Source organism: Carcharodon carcharias, chromosome 16 (assembly GCF_017639515.1).
Source record: "Carcharodon carcharias isolate sCarCar2 chromosome 16, sCarCar2.pri, whole genome shotgun sequence".
NCBI classification, from domain to species: domain Eukaryota; kingdom Metazoa; phylum Chordata; class Chondrichthyes; order Lamniformes; family Lamnidae; genus Carcharodon; species Carcharodon carcharias.
This window is the reverse complement of record NC_054482.1, coordinates 9621028-9641526: the sequence shown is the minus strand read 5'-3', so window position 1 is coordinate 9641526 and position 20499 is coordinate 9621028. Positions and strand designations below refer to the sequence as shown.

The 20499-nt window shown below is 40.4% G+C and overlaps 1 protein-coding gene across 5 annotated transcripts in view; it reads right to left on the bottom strand.

Annotated features, from left to right (window-relative positions):
- cdc14ab (cell division cycle 14Ab) overlaps window positions 1–20499 on the bottom strand; it is a 242079-nt gene that overhangs the window by 108418 nt on the left and 113162 nt on the right. For all 5 annotated transcript variants that reach the window (XM_041207693.1, XM_041207689.1, XM_041207691.1 and 2 more), the window contains exon 5: window positions 3003–3082. In XM_041207693.1, coding sequence (XP_041063627.1) covers window positions 3003–3082 — 80 coding nt within the window. The remainder of the gene's footprint in view (window positions 1–3002; window positions 3083–20499) is intronic.

Below are 20499 nucleotides of genomic sequence, written 5' to 3'. Positions count from 1 at the left end.
CCCAACATTCAGTAACTTTCTCAGGCCAGTAATCCCATCTTCTTGTTTATACAAGATGCTACAGGGTTTCGCCAGGGAAACCTTTAACCGGGCAATTGTGAAACATGGAAAAGAAATACTAGAAACACCACGGGTATCAAGAATGCAAAATACCTTTTTACATCAAGTTGTTTTAAATTGGCAAGTTTCAACATGCCTATTTCACTTAATAATTATAAATCACTTCCTGGTCTGGCTAAACACAATATTGTTAAGAACATGAACTTGAAAAACCTGGAAACAAGCATGGCAACATTTGATGTAAATTTTACACGTTAGGTTCAAATCACATGAACAGGAAGCTCAAAAATTCTCATAGCATAGCAACAGCTATGCATCTAGAGATAACCTTTTGTTGCCAAGTTCACTCATGCTGTTCATCCAATTCCTTTATTTTCTGAAACAGTTTACATTACATGAATGCGTAGAGGATTTTGAATAGTATCGCTGGAGAACCGTAAACACTTGTCAAACACTTTATAAATTGCAAATGTAACTACAATGGACTACTCCAGTCTGAATATGTGCATGGGGGAACAAGAACAATTTATAGAGGAAAACTTTACAACAGATACAAGACTTGCATGTCTTTCTGCCAATGACAAAATAAAAACACTCCTGGTTTGTCCACTCAAAAAGCTAAAATCACGAAATATATTTGCTGAAACATTAACTTAATTCATAAATCAATTTACACTTTAAACAACCATGCATCATGATGGTGAAAGTAACCACATTCAAAGGATTATTTATGACTGAAGTTAATTAGATGGAAATATTAAAACAACCATAGTCTGAGGAAGTAGTTTATCAACCATTTGAGACACATTTATGTATTAATTTGTTTTGTGTATCTGTAAACATGTATTTGGTTGCAAATTACTTTATAAAGTCCTGGGGACATAACAAAGGGCTGTGTGAATATAAATTATTTCTTTATTCTCTTTTTGGCTGATATCAGCAACTGCCTATTTTACACATGAGTGTTTTAAGTGGTGAGGACTGTACATTGCCAAGACATTTTAAAATTTTGCCTGGTATGTTCCATTTGTTGCAACAATCAGCAAAAGATGTTCTAAACATCTACTTCCTTCCAGGCACCTTACATAATATTAACTAATACTGAACAACATCAAACTGATCAACAGAATTTCAGCAGCCATTTATCATCTTTAAACTTAATTCCAAAATACCAATTGATCTGGAACATTCAACAACATGACTAAAAAGAAGAGAAATTTTACTTCCGACAGCATCAATACTTCAAGGATCAGATAAACTTGTTTTGTTTATGCACTGAAGCATAAACAAAAGGCTGGGATTTAGGTTTGGATCTACGATGTCCCATCCAGCTTACTGATCTGATTTTTTAATTCATTCATGGGACGTGGGCGTTGCAGGCTGGGCCACCGTTTATTGTCACCCCCAATTACCCTCGAGAAGGTGGTGCACTTAACCAGAGCACTCTGTTTCCACACTACACATCACTACCTTACACAACCCCTCTATTGTCTCTAAATTGTCAGACTGCCTGTCCAATAGCAGTACTGGATAGGTAGAAATTTCCTCTAATTAAATATTAAGAAGACCAAAACATTGTCTTCAGTCACCACTACAAACCCCATTCCCTGGCCACTAATTCCATCCTGCCCCCTGGTCTGAGGCTGAACAAACTGTCTGCAACCTTGATGTCATTTGACCAAAGTTGAACTTTCAACCACATACCTGCACCAAGACTGCCTATTCCCACCTCTAAAGTCATCCAGCACAATCCTGGTCCGGCCCTCATGTTAAACTCTCTATAAGGTGCTCATGTTAAACTCTCTATAAGGTCATCTAAAACTCTGCTGCCTCGTCCAACTCACAGAGTTCTGCTTACCCATCACCATGCTCAATTAGCTATATTGACTCCCAGTTTAGCAGTGCTTTAATTTTAAAATTCTCACCCTGATTTTCAAATTCCTCCATAGCCTTGCCCATCCCCAGCTCTTTAATCTTCTCCAGCCCTCAACCATTCGAGATATCGGCGCTCCACTAATTCCAGTCTCTTGAACATCAATTTTAACCATGCTACCATTGAAAGCTGTTCCTTCAGCTGCCAAGACCCCAAGCTCAAAAATTCCCTCCCTAAACCTCTCCGGTTCTTTCCCCTCTTTAAGATGCTCCTTAAAACCCAACTCTGATCAATATCTCCTTTCGTGGTTCAATATAAAATTTTATTCGAGTATGCTCCTGCAAACTGCCCTGGTTTGTTTAACTATGTTAAAAGCACTATATAAATAAGAACATAAGAATTAGGAGCAGCAGTTGGCCCCTCAAGCCTGCTCTGCCATTCAATAAGATCATGGCTGTCTTAAATGGGCAACCCCGAGTTCTTGATTTTCCCACGAGGAAACATCCTTTCCACATCCACCCTGTCAAGACCCCTCAGGATCCTATGTTTCAAACAAGTCACTTCTTACTCTTCTAAACTCCAGTGGATTCAAGCCTAGCCTATCCAACCTTTCCTCATAAGCCAACCCTCCCATTTCAAGTATTAGTCTAATAAGCCTTCTCTGAACTGCTTCCAACACATTTACATCTTTCTTTAAATAAGGAGATCAATACTATACACACTACTCCAAGTGTGGAGTCTGTGCTGTTTCCAGGTATTTTGTTTTTGTTGTGTTGTTGTTGTCCTGGGAAAACACCCAGTAAAAGGCGGGAGCGTCTCCAAGCAGAAAAGAGCAAGGGTGGGAAGAAACTCAATTTGAACCATTCTTATTATTTAATCCCAATGAAAGAATACTGGAGGAACTGTTCATCTCCCCTCCCCGGCACAGCCATAATATGGTCTTGTGGTGGCCTTGGGGTTGGGGCAAAAGAAGAGCAAAATAAATAGCACTGCCAATCTTTTTAACAATGCAATCAGAAAACTAGAATATCACAGAAAATTTACTTGTACAACAACATGGCAATCATACCTGAATGGCAGATAAGGAGGGTTCTTTCCTGCTGCAAGAGATCTGTAGGCCTCTTCTGGTGTTTTTTGAAGGTAAATGACCTTGTTAAAAGAAGAACATGATAAGTCTGATTTACAATTCTCGTCCCTGGAATTATTGCACAAACTATGTCCTATATTTTGAAATTTGCATTAACCAATGTGTTAACGTAATATTAAAATATCAAAAACCTAGGTTGTATGTCCTCAACAGGTTAGAACACTTGCATCACATGTTATTGGTCAGCATATTCAAGTAAAAATTACTGCATTCAAGTGGAGTTCTGTAACCATTTTACTCCTCTCTTCCGTATGGTTTTCAAGCTAAACTGCTTCAGAATTATGTTGAAGCAAGAATGTCCTTACTGTTTTAGGCTGTCACTTGAAGCTGAGCTAATCAGATTACCAGTAGGCCTGGAATTTACAGCCATCTTGACAGTGAAATGGTCAAGTGTTCGTCATCGTAAAAAATGACACAACACTGGTATCCGCACACATGCGTAGATATACGCAGATATCCATAAGTTGCTGTCAAAGATAGCTTGCTCCTCCAAGGGTGTGCTGTTGCAGTCTGCACTGATGTAATCAGCACAGAACCTGTGACTTGTTGTGAACTTCAACTTTTTAATGCAGTATTCTCACTGTAAAAGCCACTGAAAACAGTAAGCCTTGTTGAATAGGGTTTCCTATTTCCTGAGTTTCCAAGGGTGTACCTAAGCCAATTCCTGCTGAACATCATCTCTGGTCCTGAAAAGCTCATTTTAGAAGACTGGAGTGTAATTCCTTCCATTCTATGATTTTTTAAAAATCCATAGATTGTTAAGATAAGATTTCCCTCCACCCCACCCAAGTTTGATATTTCACCTTCTACCTTAATCCCATATGTATGCTCTCTGTAAAATGATTATCATTCACTAACTTTTTTCTGCTTCCTCATTTGCAGTCTGAGAATTCTTCAACTCAATTATCTACTTCACCTGCTTCATGGCTTCACTGCTCCTGGTTGCCAGAATTAAATTGGAATCATAATGGGGAAATATATGTTACAGAACCCACTATATCTCTGGGCAGCTTTCTTTAGGGTCAGAAGCGAGCACTATCTGTTCTATTAAAACCAGGTAGTGAAGGATAAAACAAAGCCAAAAACTTTTATGCACTTTATCAGTTTTTTATTTATAAAAAGATACATATTACAAACATATACCTAAAAATCCATAACCACAATTTCAGTCTGCTCCTATACATAGCACAAATGAATTTCTAGTTAACATCCACCACCTGAATTAAATACACAATTAATACTACCTCTTGGACACTAATGTTTTAAAAACCTGTAGAACTGTAAAAATATACAGAAAATGTATGGAATGTTATGGTACTTAAATATCTGAATACAAATAAAAGTGTGCTTAAAGAAAGATTACAGCATGCAAATCAGGCAGATCTTTATCCCCAGGTGTGTGGAGTTTCATTGAAATCAAACAGAATTAAATTCCCATAGATAAAAACAAAAAAACTGCAGATGCTGGAAATCCAAAACAAAAACAGAATTACCTGGAAAAACTCAGCAGGTCTGGCAGCATCGGCGGAGAAGAAAAGAGTTGACGTTTCGAGTCCTCATGACCCTTCGACAGTTCTGTCGAAGGGTCATGAGGACTCGAAACGTCGACTCTTTTCTTCTCCGCCGATGCTGCCAGACCTGCTGAGTTTTTCCAGATAATTCTGTTTTTATTTTAGAATTAAATTCCCATCTCTTTTGGGCTGCTAATAAGACTAAACAGTTGAGAAGTTACAGAGTTCACAATACAGAGACAGGCCATTCAGCCCGACAGCTCTATGCTGGTGTTTATGCTCCACACGAGCAGAATAGAATATGAAAAACTATAAGACAAATTCACAAAAAGCCCAATTCACAGCTCTTTCCACATAAATGTAAATTGTGTAGCGTTGCATAGTTAGGGGTTTATTATCTAGGAACATTTAGCACTTTATTCTTGATTGCTGAAAGAACAAATAGATGAGTTACTTTAGGCCACAAGTAATACTTCCTCACAGCCAGCCCTTTAGAGATGCACAAAAGTAATTCAATTAAACTAGTGTTTAGATTTATGCACTAAATGATGCCTTGCCAGCACAACCAGCTCTTTTAAAGCCACAGGGACTGCCACACATCCTTTGGACCAAGTTTTCTGCATACTATTCATCACTGGTTAAAATATTTATCCATAAAATGTCAACCAGATCACTGCCTTTGGAGTTCTTAGATCATTCCCACTCTCTCTTATTGCACATAGAAATTGCTGCAAATTTACAAACTTAAATTACTCAATACTTCATTATTCAAGCTCTGAATTTTACCACTTCAGGAACAATTGCACAAATGCTTTCCATCTTCATCAGCCTATTCAACCTTCTCCATTTCACTTTGCTCCAGTCTCTTGCGAAAGTACCCTTTTCTTCAGCTAGACTTTCACCTTTGCTTTAAGTATTTCATGGCATCTTTTCCCTGCTTGACTCACATCCTTACAGTTCAAACTTCCTCTACACTTTTGAATTGTGCCCACAAAAGCAGTTCCAATTAGCATAGAGAGATCTGGTTTGACCATTTTACCACAGGCGAAAGCGAAGCAAGACATCCATCCCACTGGTGTGAAAGGAAACATAGCAGGTTTATTATTTTATTATAGAATGACAAGCTGCATTGATTGAATTAAGTAAGATCAATCATAATTTTTGCCACATGCTTGACTGTGAAATAAAGCAGTTTTAACAATGCATATTCAGCCTTGTCTGACCAGAGGCTGAAAAGTTTGGAGTCATTCGTGAAATACAGAATGTTTGGTTCACACCCTGAGCGTGGCATCATACAAGTATACATTGGTTTGTCGGTTCACTCCGGTACGTAAAGGAAGTGCAATCTATTTATCAAAGCAACCAACACTGAGCTCAAATAGTATGTACAACAGGCATGAATTTGTAATGCTCCTATGCACTAAAACCTCTCCCTTAAATGTGCAGTAAGGTGAATGAGACCTGGAGGCTTTTAGAAACTGCAAAAACAAATACATGAGAAAATGAAGGGAACATGAGGATTTAAGGAAAAATGTCATTGCAGCATACTCAATGACCTTGTTCAGTATAGTAATGGACCATAATATATGAGCAAAGCACAGGCAATAAACAAAAAAAAAGTGCATGTCAAGATATGTTAAGGATAAAGACCAAGGACCTGGTAGGTATAAGTATCTCTCACAGGTTCCATGACAATTAAAAAACCTTGGTAATAAAGAAAAGAAATGGAATTCAACATCAGTTTTTGAAAAGTAGGTTGTATCCTGGACAGAAAGACAACAAGTTAGAGAAATAAACAAATTAAAAATAGGTACCAGAAGCTTCCACCGAGAAATAGTGAATTAGCTTGTACAATTGGGCAGTGGATTGTTTGAGCTTGAAGCATATATAATGTCTATATCATAACTATATCTTCTAAATTATAAAATTTTATGTGGTGTGGAGAGCTGAGATCAAAACAGACACAAGCAGTGAATGGATACTTTTGAAAACGGGCAGAGTAAACTGCCCGTTTACTTGAGTATCAACATTACTTGAGTATCAATACTCAAGTAATAAGGAGAAGCTTTTACGTAAAAGAGTACTTTGTGATGTGGCAAGACTGTAAAAGGGCAGCACGCATATGCAATGTGACTAAGACCCAGGAGTCTGAATGGTTAACTCTCAGCTGGGGACAAAACCACATGAAATGCCAATTATGAGATGGCTTTCACAAACATAACCAGAGTAACAAAACAATGCTCAGGTTACTAGGCACTAATTGAAAGTTCGGTACATGCTGTATACCACTCCCTGCACCATGAAAACATTGTTAGAGACTTAAACCAAAATCAGAAATAAACACTCAAATGCCCCGTGAACTGAAAGAGCACTGGGTTGGCATGGACTCATTACTGATGAAGGAACAGCAGGTTTCAGTTACAGAGCCAATGCAACTAAAGAATAAATTAAACACTACCCACAAGACAAAGGCTTAGGGAGAATTTTCACATTATAATGTAGGATGAAAAATTTAATAACGTAAGAAAGGTTTCAAAAATGAATACCCAATGGTTTCAATACTAAATTGAACCGTACATCACTAAGTAAGTTTGAGATCAGTAGCTACAGTTTTTACACTACTTCACTCTTGCCTGGCTGAGCACAACTATCCTGCTCAGAAAAGGTGTGCACGCACCTGACTACACGGATTCTTGGAACTCTCTTCCAACAGGTAGAAATCTCAAATGTTTGAGATAACAGAGGTAACAAATTTAAAGTACCCAGGAGGTCCAACAGTCCTCCCTAAATTGTGAACCAAGATAACTTTGCACTGTAGTTACACAATAAGACTGTATTCCATCAGGGGATTTCAAAACTCTTTGCACCAGTCACAACAAATCACATCTAGATTTAGAGTGCAGTTAATGTTGGTCCAAAGCCAAAATGGCACTGCACTAATGCAAAACTTGCAATGCAAATGCACCAGGTCATTCCAACTAATGGTCAAGAAAAATTTCAAAATATGAAAAGAAAATAGTCTGCTTGTAGAATTTAAGTCTAATTATTTTATCACATAGAAGTGAATGTGTGAAATGTAAAATGAAAGTTAGCTTGCATTTTACTTCAAATGTGATTTTGAGCCAACAGAAATAAACAGATTTCAAGTGCATACATATCAATAGAGCATTTAGCCTTGCTTGAAGAATCCATAAACTTTACTTGGGGAAATAAACGCAAGGTCCAAAAGATGAAGGAATCTAACTAAGAGATTATTTTCATATGTGTGATAGGGTGTTTTTTTATTATATAATCAGAAAACATTTGTGTTCGCTGAAAATATTTTATGGTATTGATCATCCAGAAATTTTTTTTTTTTTAAATCCCAAACGAAAGGGCTCAGCAACTTCCATTGTCTTTCTAGAGAGTCAGTTCTATAGACTAGTTCACTGCAAAATGGGTGGAATTTTCCCTTCTAGGATTAAGTCCCGTGGTAGGGGCGGGAACAGAGAGAGTTTACCACTGCAGAGGCCACCAGAAATTCGCGTGCTATTGTACAATACCGGCCTCAAATTATGCAGTCGGGGATTTCCTGACATTTTGCATGGCAGGACAGGCTGCTATCATATCCGGGTGTCATATTTAAATCTGGACAGCAATCTACACAATGTTGAAGGAGATGGCCTGAGGAGAACAGGAACCTCTGGTGCCCAAATTCAGTGATGCCTTCCTGGGTGTCCTGCTTGACCAAGTGGAGGCCAGGAGGGACGTCCTCTATCCAGAGAATGGGAGGAGAAGGCTGAGCAGGGAGATGAACCCGGCATGGAGGAAGTCTCCAGAGGAGCCAGTGCCCAGGGCCTCCAGCAGAGGACTGTTCTGCAATGCCGCAAAAGAATAAATGACCTCATCCACTCTGCCAGGGTAACTGAACCGTCATCTGCACAAACTCACCTCACTGAATGGTGGGCCTCAGTGGCAATGTGATAAGGTGATGCCTCATAGCCCCACTGTAGTCCATCTATTCTGGAGGTGGAGAGGCCACTGTGGGTGCCTTGGGGAGGGGAGGTAAGGATCTCAGGCATTGAGGGTACCAGTAAGCTTTATCCTTCTATCTGCATGGGCTCACCGCTCTGGAGGGTGCTGGCCAAGAACGCTTCTGAACAACCTGCAGTGTATCAATCAGATGGCACACAATCCAATGGGTCATTTGTAAGACTGAAAGCATGGGAGAGATACATGAAACCCAATTTCTCTCAACCCCATCTTCTCTCTTTGCACAGTAGAAGTTGAGCCATAATAAGAGAGAGGGGGAGAGGACAGGAAGGGCCCAGCCATGTGTAAAAGAACTGACCAACTTTGAGGAGTAGACAGCCCAGCTGGCAGGGTGGAACAGGACAGATGGATTGGATATGGAGCAAATCCTTGCAGCCTCCATCGAGTAAGGTTGTATGACATGCAAATCCTAAGGGTCAAGGGTTCCTCCCTGCTGGAGGCAATTCATGCAGCCACTTGTTCTCTCCTGTCACTTACAGGTGTCACCAGGGGAAGGCCCAGAAGTGAGGAAGCCCTGTCCAGCATACAGACAAGCCCAGAGAGTAGTGAGGACATCACGGATGAAGGAAGTTCACCTATAGAGGAATCACACCAGACACCTGCACCCTCCACCAACCCAGATACACACACACACCTCAGTGTGTATTAGTTCTAGTTTAGGAAAGGTCTCATGTTCTAATGGTCACTGCACAGACACGTGTTCACAGCAGGAGGTGACTGGGTCAGCCAAGCTCACTAGCACTTGGAGTGCTGGGAAGAGGCCTCTGCAAGGTTCACATTCGATGATGGGCCTCTGGAATCGGCCTTCCAAGAGATGCTGGAAAGGGAGCAAGGGACAGGGAAAATCAGACAGATATGTCGGAAGCCCTCAACAGGGTGGCATGTGAGGTGAAGGAGTAGTCCATGTGCCTGCTGGCATGACGAAATGGTCCTGACCTGTGCATGCATGGAGAAGGGTGGGGGACTCCTTGGGGAAGCTGGTCCAGTAGGTTCTGCCAGAGATGTGCACAGACCTGCAATCCAACCCTATAGCCATGGTTGAGCTTCTGTGGTGACTACATAAGAGGAGGATGGGGCACATTGACCTCCCTCCATGTGACAGGCACGGGCTTTCGGGGCACCCATAAGGAGGAGGAGCGGCGGTTGGATACCCTTTGGGAGCTCCACTCAGGACTCTTAGGGTGTATGGCTCTTCCGAATCTTTGTTGCCCTTGACCCCTTCAGCCCTGTTCTCTGTGACCTCCGAGGAAGCTGCTGCCCCACAGGACAGCCAAAGTAGACCGGGGGCCCTCCAGGCCTCGAGTCTCCAGAAGACAGCTGCCAAGATTATCCAAGGTAACAGGCTACCTCCAGCCCTGCTGCAGATGTTGAGGGAGCACTTAGAAATGTTAGGGAAAGAAAAATTTAAATTCTGAATTCACAAGTGCTGCACAGCTGCACTATGATTGTTACACAAATCACACTTCTGTAAATATAGTTCACTTGCACTTTAATCATGTCCTTAAGCCTGTGCATGCCTCCCACCATCTTCCAAGGGACACCCCATGTCCACTGGAATCAGGCATGTGCAAGACGTTTCCCATGCACACCAAGCCTTCACCCTTCACACGCTCATCTGTACCAAGACCCTAAGCATTACAAGTACAACATGCTGAAGTTCTCTTTCAGTTGTCCAGTTAGCTGACCTGCATCTCTGCCCAACCCTGATCACCAACTCCCATGCAGTATCTCGAAATCTCCACCAAAAGGCTCTGCATATTTGCAAGTAGTTATGGTGCTAATAATGTTTGAAGTTGAGTCTAATACCTTTTCCCCTTCCCATCACCCATCTCTCCACCCCCCACCAACCCCATAACCACTGACACACAGGAATCAGTTTTGACTTCCCATGTTCCCCCTTCAACTCCCCACCATCACCTTCCATCCCATATGAATAAATGTAGAAGTCCCCTACCCCTCTGAACATTCCCCTCACCCTCCTCCCTCCCACCCACCATTATACCCAGCAGAGAGGGGACCGGAAAATTCCATCCATTGGTTGGCAAATTAGATTTTAAGTTGCCTTCCCCACTTCAAATATAGGCCATGTTCTCTGGTTTTTCTAGAATGGTTACAGCACAAGATCACTCAGCCCAAAATGTCTTTACCAGCTCTCTGCAAGAGCAATGCATGTAGTGCCACTCTATTGTCTTTTCTCCATAACCCTGCGAATACTTCCTCTTCAAATAATGGTTCAAGGCTCTTTTGAAAACCATGACTGAATCGGCTTCCATCACACTCTCAGGCAGTGCATTCCCAATCCTAATGACTTGCTTCATTTCACTATTGCTTCTTTTGCCAATCACCTTAAACTAGTATCCTCCGGTTCACAATCCTTCCAATGGGAACAGTTTCTCCATATCTACCATGTCCAGACCACTCATGATTTTGAGCAGTTCTATCAAATCTCCTCTCAGCTTTTTCTCTAAGGAGAACAGCCCCAACTTATCCAGTCCACATAACTGAAGTTCCTCACTCCTGGAACTATTCCCATGAATCTTTTTTGCAGCCTCCCTATTTCTTTCCCAGTGCCTTAGGATGCAAGACTCCAGCTGATGCCAAACCAGCATCATATACAGGTTTACCATAACTTCCTTGTTTTTTGTTACTCTATGTCCTGATTGATAAAGCTCAGGATATTGTATGCTTTAATTAATGTGCTCTCAACCTGCTCTGCCACCTTCAATGATATGTGCACATATACTTGCAGGTCCCGCTACTCATGCACCCCCTTCAGAATTGTACCCTTTGTTTCTCCCCATCCTTCCTCCAACTGAATCACTTCATAGTTCTCTGTACTAAATTTCAACTGCCACTTGTCCACCATTCCACCAACCTATGTTTTTTTGAGGTTAACGTTATCCTCCTCACAGTTCACAATAATTCCAAGTTTTGTGTCATCAACAAATTTTGAAATTGTGCCCTGTACACCAAATTCTAGGTCAATAAAATATATCAGAAAGACAGGGGCCCTAACACCAATCCCTGGGGAGCCCCACCATAAAACTTTCTCCAGTGTGAAAAACAATCAACCCTACATCACTACACTTTGTTTTCTGTCACTTAGCCAATTTCTCATTCATGTTGTAGCTGTCCCTTTTATTCAACAAGCTCTCAAACTTCACTCAAGTTTGTTTTGTGGCACTTTATCAAATGTCTTTCCTTATGGAAGTCCATGTACACATGAACCGGGTTACCAAAGCCTCCTTTTTCATTGAACTGGAAACATACTGATGTAAAAAAAAATTTCCTGAACACGCTCTAGAAACTCTTGCTCCTCTGCCCTTTACACTATTACTATCTCAGTCTTTATTAGGATAGCATATAATTCTATATTCCATAATTCTTGCATTCTCTACAATTTCCTTGCAAATTTGTCCTCTACGTCTTTCCCAATAGTTGGTGGCCTATAGAATAGGCCAGTGGAAGCCATGCAGAAGAAACATCTTAGTTGCCTCCCATCCTTTTCCAGTGCGCAGGTGAGTTACATACAATCAGCTTGCATCATGCACTAACAGCTGGTAAGGGGACACACAACATCCATTACAAAATTCAGTTCACCAAACAAAATGAACTACAAACTTCACTAAGAACTAGATTCTTCTTTATAGTCAGGAAACATTAATGGCAATGGAAAATTAACATAAAATAGCAGCTGGACAATGTCTCTTTTTAAAGGCTAATTGCTTTATATTGCATGTTCTGCAAATACATTATTTATAGCTACTATATTAAAAAGTTTTGCTGCTTAGCTTGTATTACAGACTGTCAATGAGATTCTAGTGCTTGTATAAACATGATCTATTCAGAAGTCTGAATGTCAAAAAGCAGCTACAGCATAGAAATCAAACCCTGAAGAAGCGTAATGGAAAAGCACTTTGCTGCCAAATGATGACATATTTCCTCCAGAGGAAACTTTTTAAACACAAAGGAAGAAAACAACCACTTGCTTCCAAATGATGGTTGCAGCTCTGAAACAAGGCTGCTTGTCATAATGCAACAATATACATGAGAAAAAGTATGAAATAAGTTAATTTGGTCCATCAAACTTTACTTAGAGCACCGAGTTATGGAGCCAACCAGAGGGCAGGCTATTTTAGACCTGGTAGTGTGCAATGAGGCAGGGCTAATTAATGACCTCATAGTAAAGAAGCCCCTAGGGTAGCAGTGATCATAATATGATTGAATTTTGCATTCAGTTTGAGGAAGAGAAGAGTGGGTCTAAGACAAGTGTTTTAAAACTTAAATAAAGGCAATTACAAGGGTATGAAAACAGAGCTGGTTAAAGTAAACATGGAAAATAGGTTCAGGGATAGGTCAGTAGAAATGCAGTGCCAAACATTTAAGGGGATATTTCATACCGTTCAGCAAAGATACATTCCAGTGAGAAAGAAAGACTCTAGGAGGCAAATAGCACCATTCATGGTTAACTAAGGAAGTTACAGAGTATCAAATTAAACAAAAAGCATACAATTCTGCAAAGATTAGGAGGTAGGTGAGAAGACTGGACAAAATTTAAAACCAGCAAAGAATGACTAAAAAGGTAATAAGGAAGGAGAAATTAAAGTATGAGAGAAATTTAGCTCAAAATAAAACAACAGATAGTTAGAAATTTATATAAGAAAGGAGTAACTAAAGTGAGTGCTGTTCCTTTAGAGCGCGAATCTGGAGAATTAATAATGGAAAATAAGGTAATGGTGGAAGCGGTGAACAGGTATTTTGTGTCCATCTTCACTGTACATCCCAAAAGTAACATCCCATAAATACTTGTTAATCAAGAGGTGAAAAGAAGGGAGGAACTTAAAACAATCACAATCACTGGGGAAAAGTTTGAGAAAACTATTAGCCTTAAAGGCTGATTGACTTCATCCTAGTGCCATAAAATAAGTGGCTGTGGAGGTAGTAGATGCATTGCTTTTAATTTTCCAAAATTCTCTCGATTCTAGAAACATTCCATCGGATTGGAAAATAGCAAGCGTAATTCCGCTATTCAAGAAAGGAGAGACCGAAAGCAGTGAAAATACTGGAACATATTATTAAAGGAGTTTACAACTGGCCACTTAAACTTTTAATGCAATTAGGCAGAGTCAATATGACTTTGTGAAAGGGAAATCATTCTTTGAGGGAGTAACAAGCAATATGAATAAAGGGGAACCTGTAGATGTAACATACTTGAGTTTCCAAAAGGTGTTTAATAAAGTGCCATATCAAAAGTTACTTTTTCTACATAAGAGCTCATGATGTAGAGGGTAACATATCAGGATGGATAGAGAGTTGATTAGCTAACAGGAAGCAGAAACTCAGGATAAAATGGGTCTTTTTTGGTTTAGCAAGTTGTAACTGGTGAAGCACCACAGAGATCATTGCTGGTACCTCCACTATTTATGATCTATATGAATGATTTAGATGAAGGGACCAAATGTATGGCAGCTCAATTTACTGATGACACTAAGATAGATAGGAAAGTAAATTGTAAGGAGGTCACAAAGAGTCTACAGAGGAATTTAGATAGGTTAAACGAGTGGGAAAAGAATTGACCGATTAAGTATAACAATTGGCAGATTAAGTATAACAATTGGCAGATTAAGTATAACAATTGGCAGATTAAGTATAACAATTGGCAGATTAAGGAAATATGGGAAAAAGTGAACTCATCCACTTTGGCAGAATAGAAAAACAGTATATTATTTAAATGGAGAATGATTGCAAAACTAGGGTACAGAGCGATCTGGATGCCCTGGCACAGGAATCACAGAAGTTAATATGCAGGTACAGCAGGTGATTAATGGAATTCTGTGGTTTATTGCAAGGGGAATGGAATGTAAAAGTAAGGAACTTTGCCACAATTGTATAGGGCCACATTTGGAGTACAGTATATAGTTTTGGGTCTTGTTATTACATCATTTCTCAAGTAACATCAGAAGCAATTCAAAGAAGGTTCATTCGACTGACTCTTGGGATGAAGGGGTTATCTTATGAGGAAAGGCTGCACCTGTACCCATAGAGGTTAGAGGAATATGGGGTGATCTTACTGAAACATAAGATCCCAAGAGGAGAATTGACAAGATGGATGCCAAGACGATGTTTCCCCTTGTGGAAGAGACCCGAACAAGGAGACACCATTTAAAAATAAGGGGTCTCCCATTTAAAACAGGAGAATTTTTTTCTCTGAAGGTCATGAGTCTATGGAATTCTCTTCCCAGGGAGAAATGGAGGTAGAGCATTGAATATTTTTACGGCTGAGTTAGCTAGATTCTTGATTGCCAAGGAAGTCAAAGGGTTTGGGGGTAGACAGGCAAGTGGAATCGAGGCCATAATCAGATCAACCATGATCTTAGCAAATGGCACAGCAGGCTCAAAAGGCCGAATGGCCTACTCCTAACCCATATGTTTGTATGTTTACGATACCTGATCAATATCAGAATAAAACCCACTTTGAGATTACTATAGATCATCCAGTTTGATTTTCTGCTTGGGGCCATCATGTTACTTGCTTATATATTAATTTTAAAAACATCCTTAAACTTTTGAAAAGTATGTTCATCAAAATCTATCTGGGTAGTTGTTTAAAGCATTTCCCCCTTTTCCTTCAGGTCATACAACCTCCTGTGTAAGTGTGGAGAGCTCCTGAGCCACCAGAAGTGGTACTAGTTAGCAGCACAATCTTGCATCCAATCTGTCTCGCCCATAGAGAATAAACTTGACTTTTCAGTGCAACTATGCAGTTACACATTCAGAAACTGAAAATGAGCAGAGCATGGGAAAATCAAACCTAGGTCCCAACTCTCAATAATACTGCTTAGCATGCAATACTGATGTCATCCAATTAAAGTACTTTTGCTTTTGTGGCCAATTATTAGCTATCTCCATCATGTATTTTTTTTAAAAAAACTATTGCAGTTACAACTTAAGCAGAGCTGGGGGGGAAAATGGGCAAATAAATAAAAACCAGCATGGATTTGTAAAAGACAAGCCATGTTCAAGTTCCTGGATGAATTAGATAAAATGCCATTTAATATATTTTTACTGTGCTACCAAGCCCACAGGATTAAAGTCCAGGTGACTGTGTGGACACGAAACAAAGGAGTTGCTTTTACACAAAATAATTATTTTGTAACAAAATATTCATAGTTTGAATTACAGTAAATACATTTAGGACTAAAGGAGAGTTGGGACAAAGGGTACATATGCTAACTGGTAGAACAGGAAATGCGTCGTACCCCATGGATCTGTCTGGGGCTTCAACTTTTCATATTTATTAATGACTTGTACGAAGGATTAGAGCTGTATTTCCAAGTGTGCAGATAACTAAATTAGATGGGACAATAAGTAGCAAAAATTGAGATGAAGCATGAAATGGAAGAGAGACATAAATTGGATTAAGTGAATGCAGCTCATGGAATGGGACTGGGTGGGTGCAGGTGTAATATCGAATGAGGATTGGTTAACAGAAAACAGGAATGGGTCATTTTTGAGACGGCAGGGTATAACTAGTGGAGTGTCGCAAGGATCAGTGCTTGTGTCTCAGCTACTTACAATCTATATCAATAACTTAGATGAGGGGTCCGAGGGCAGCATATCCAAGTTTGTTGATGATACAAGGCTAGGTGGGAAAGTAAGTTGCGAGAAGGCTGCAAAGAAATAAAAACCAGTTAAGTGTTTGGGCAATCAAGTGGCTGATGGAGTATGATCTGGGGAAGTGTGAAATAATCCACTTTGGTAGGGAAAAACAGAAAAGCAGTTTTTTCTTAAAGTGAGGGATTGGTAAATCTTGGTATTCAGAGGGATTTGGGGATCCTCGTACACAAATCAAAGGTAACATGCAGGTGCAGGTACAGCAAAGAGAAAGGCAAAAAGTAGGTTTTTGTAATGCAAGGGGGAGAGTGAAAAGGTCTTGCTGCAATTATACAGGGTTTTGGTGAGACCACATCTGGAGTACCAAATACAGTTTTGGTTTCTTTACCCAATGAGTTTTATTTGTGCCCCAGATGGGATGCAACAAAGGTTTGTTTTGTTGATACTGGGAAGAGAGGGCAGTCCTGAAGAGAGATCAAGTAGAATGGCCCAATATACTCCGGATTTTATAAGTGTTATGACCGATGCAGTTGATAAAGTTGAGTTATTTTAAAATCCCAGAAGGAAACTTTAAACAACTGTCATAACCAATAATTTTAAGTGTTATGTTTGAGATGCAGCTCTAAATTCAGGAATCAGACCACCAGTTCGAGGTTTAAACTACATGAAACATTTTATTAATTTACACAGGTTAAAACATACATACACATGGCTACAAATCACTACTATTAACAAATTCACAAACTAATCTCCCTTAAGGCAACAGCAACCCATAGACTTAACCAAACACCAGGCAAAGCATTTTCACGAATTCAAAAATTAGGTTCTTTTCACTGTGGAGCCAGTTGGAGGCTTGCAGCTGCCTTTTGATCCCACATTGCCTCTGCCCTGCGCACCCAAAAACTGAAGTTATACCTACCACCACTGATTGAATTCAAATTCTCTGTCTCACCAGCCTCTCTGAACTTCACCTTTTAGCAATGAAACCCCTTTCATAGTACCTATTTAAGTTGGCTGTTAATGCGAGCGATATAAGCTCACATCAACAAGGGCTAACAAATTCTTTATTATGTTCAATAGTTCAAATTGATGGTGGATCCTTTTAGCATTCTGGCTTTATTAGAGGATTTAATATTTTCTCCTCCCCCTCCAAAATTCTTTGTACCACAAACACTATTGCTTCTAAACGGCTCAGATTTTGTGGTAACTTTTTTTTTATATAGAAACCCAATATACTTGGATGGACCCATATTTTCTAATCCACTGTCATGTTGTAAATGAAAGAATTGTCAACCATCAGGCCATTCTGCTAACTGGCTTTAATTGCAGATATTATTTCAGGAGCAGAGGAAGTCATCCAGACAAATTTACTAAAGTTGTTAGATCACCCAAATTTAATAAATAAAATCAATACATGGTACTATTTGTAGCCTGTGCATAATAGCATATTGATATTCTAAAAATATTATCATTCATTTTATTATTTGTGCATTATGATAAACGATTACAAAAAGATTTTTTACTCCTTCTCGTGGTCTTGCACTTTTTTGAAACACTCTTCTACACTGCAGATGTTACAGACAAAAGATTAAAATGTTTAGAACGTCAAGTTTAGTTTCCCAGGATATCTGATGCAGGATGCAAGCAAAAATTTACTGCGATTTCATATATTTTACTACTCTTGGTTTTAGCTTTTGAAACCAACCACAGCTTATTATTAAAACAGCTGCTATTCAACCCTAAAAGCTAAACTGATATATTTGAGGCAGAGAAGGAGAGATGCTTTATTCTTAAAATCTCACACAGCATATTCAGCTCACGGTAATTCCCACATCATGGGAACTTCCTTTGCCCTACTCAAAAAAGAGGAAACTAAAAATATTCACAAGTATCTACATTTCCAAATAATGTTTTCTATCAATTTCATAACTTTAGAAAATAGTAAAGCCTCTGTCATCAATTACACATGTATTCTTCAACACTCAAGGCAGTCAGGAGAGTGCCACATTTGCAACCTACAGCAATAAGAAAAAATAACCACCACTGTAAATGAGCTTGAAGTTGTAACGAATAACTAACCCATGAAGCATTAATGAACGATGAGAAAACTCATGAGTGGTACCCATCTTGCAGGCCATCAAAATAGTGCAGGCGTTTGGCATGTCAACCATTGCATTTAAAAAGATGTCAAAGTTTGGCTAAGCCATTTGATTTGTTGCTGGTTCAAATCAGAGACTGAAATTTGAGTTGTATGCTGTAGCTAATAATATAAAATATGCTGCTCCTGACAGACTACTAGGATTATTTGGTGGCTTCTCAGTATCAATGCCTCCAATACGAATGCCATGGTCAAAGGAAAGTACGTAGAACAAAGAGATAAAAACAAAAAATTGCGGATGCTGGAAATCCAAAACAAAAACAGAATTACCTGGAAAAACTCAGCAGGTCTGGCAGCATCGGCGGAGAAGAAAAGAGTTAATGTTTCGAGTCCTCATGACCCTTCAACAGAACTGATTTTTCTTTACAAGGAGAGGGGTGAAATATAAGCTGGTTTAAGTTGGAGGGAGGGGGGGTATTGTTGTCGGGACAAGCAAGCAGTGATAGGAGCAGATCATCAAAAGATGTCACAGACAAAAGAACACAGAGGTGTTGAAGTTGGTGATATTATCTAAACGAATGTGCTAATTAAGAATGGATGGTAGGGCACTCAAGGTATAGCTCTAGTGGGGGTGGGGGGCATAAAAGATTTAAAAATAATGGAAATAGGTGGGAAAAGAAAAATCTATATAAATTATTGGAAAAAAACAAAAGGAAGGGGGAAGAAACAGAAAGGGGGTGGGAATGGAGGAGGGAGTTCAAGACCTAAAGTTGTTGAATTCAATATTCAGTCCGGAAGGCTGTAAAGTGCCTAGTTGGAAGATGAGGTGCTGTTCCTCCAGTTTGTGTTGGGCTTCACTGGAACAATGCAGCAGGCCAAGGACAGACACGTGGGCAAGAGAGCAGGGTGGAGTGTTAAAATGGCAAGTGACAGGGAGGTTTGGGTCATTCTTGCGGACAGACTGCAGGTGTTCTGCAAAGCGGTCGCCCAGTTTATGTTTGGTCTCTCCAATGTAGAGGAGACCGCATTGGGAGCAACGAATACCTCTGACACTTCCCTTCCCTTCTTTGACCTCTCTGTCTCAATCTCTGGTGATAGACCGTCCACCAATATCCATTACAAGCCTACCGACTCCCACAGCTACCTCGACTACAGCTCCTCACATCCCGCTTCCTGTAAGGACTCCATCCCATTCTCTCAGTTCCTTCGCCTCCGTCGCATCTGTTCCAATGATGCTACCTTCAAAAACAGTTCCTCTGACATGTCCTCCTTCTTCCTTAACCGAGGTTTTCCACCCACGGTTGTTGACAGGGCCCTCAACCGTGTCCGGCCCATCTCCCGCACATCCGCCCTCACACCTTCTCCTCCCTCCCAGAAACATGATAGGGTCCCCCTTGTCCTCACTTATCACCCCACCAGCCTCCGCATTCAAAGGATCATCCTCCGCCATTTCCGCCAACTCCAGCATGATGCCACCACCAAACACATCTTCCCTTCACCAGGCATTCCGTAGGGATCGTTCCCTCCGGGACACCCTGGTCCACTCCTCCATCACCCCTTACTCCTCAACCCCCACCTATGGCACCTCCCCATGCCTACGCAAAAGATGTAACACCTGCCCCTTCACTTCCTCTCTCCTCACCGTCCAAGAGCCCAAACACTCCTTTCAAGTGAAGCAGCATTTCACTTGCATTTCCCCCAATTTAGTCTACTGTATTCGTTGCTCCCAATGCGGTCTCCTCTACATTGGAGAGACCAAACGTAAACTGGGTGACCGCTTTGCAGAACACCTGCGGTCTGTCCGCAAGAATGACCCAAACCTCCCTGTCGCTTGCCATTTTAACACTCCACCCTGCTCTCTTGCCCACATATCTGTCCTTGGCCTGCTGCATTGTTCCAGTGAAGCCCAACACAAACTGGAGGAACAGCACCTCATCTTCCGACTAGGCACTTTACAGCCTTTCGGACTGAATATTGAATTCAACAACTTTAGGTCTTGAACTCCCTCCTCCATCCCCACCCCCTTTCTGTTTCTTCCCCCTTCCTTTTGTTTTTTTCCAATAATTTATATAGATTTTTCTTTTCCCACCTATTTCCATTATTTTTAAATCTTTTATGCCCCCCACCCCCACTAGAGCTATACCTTGAGTGCCCTACCATCCAT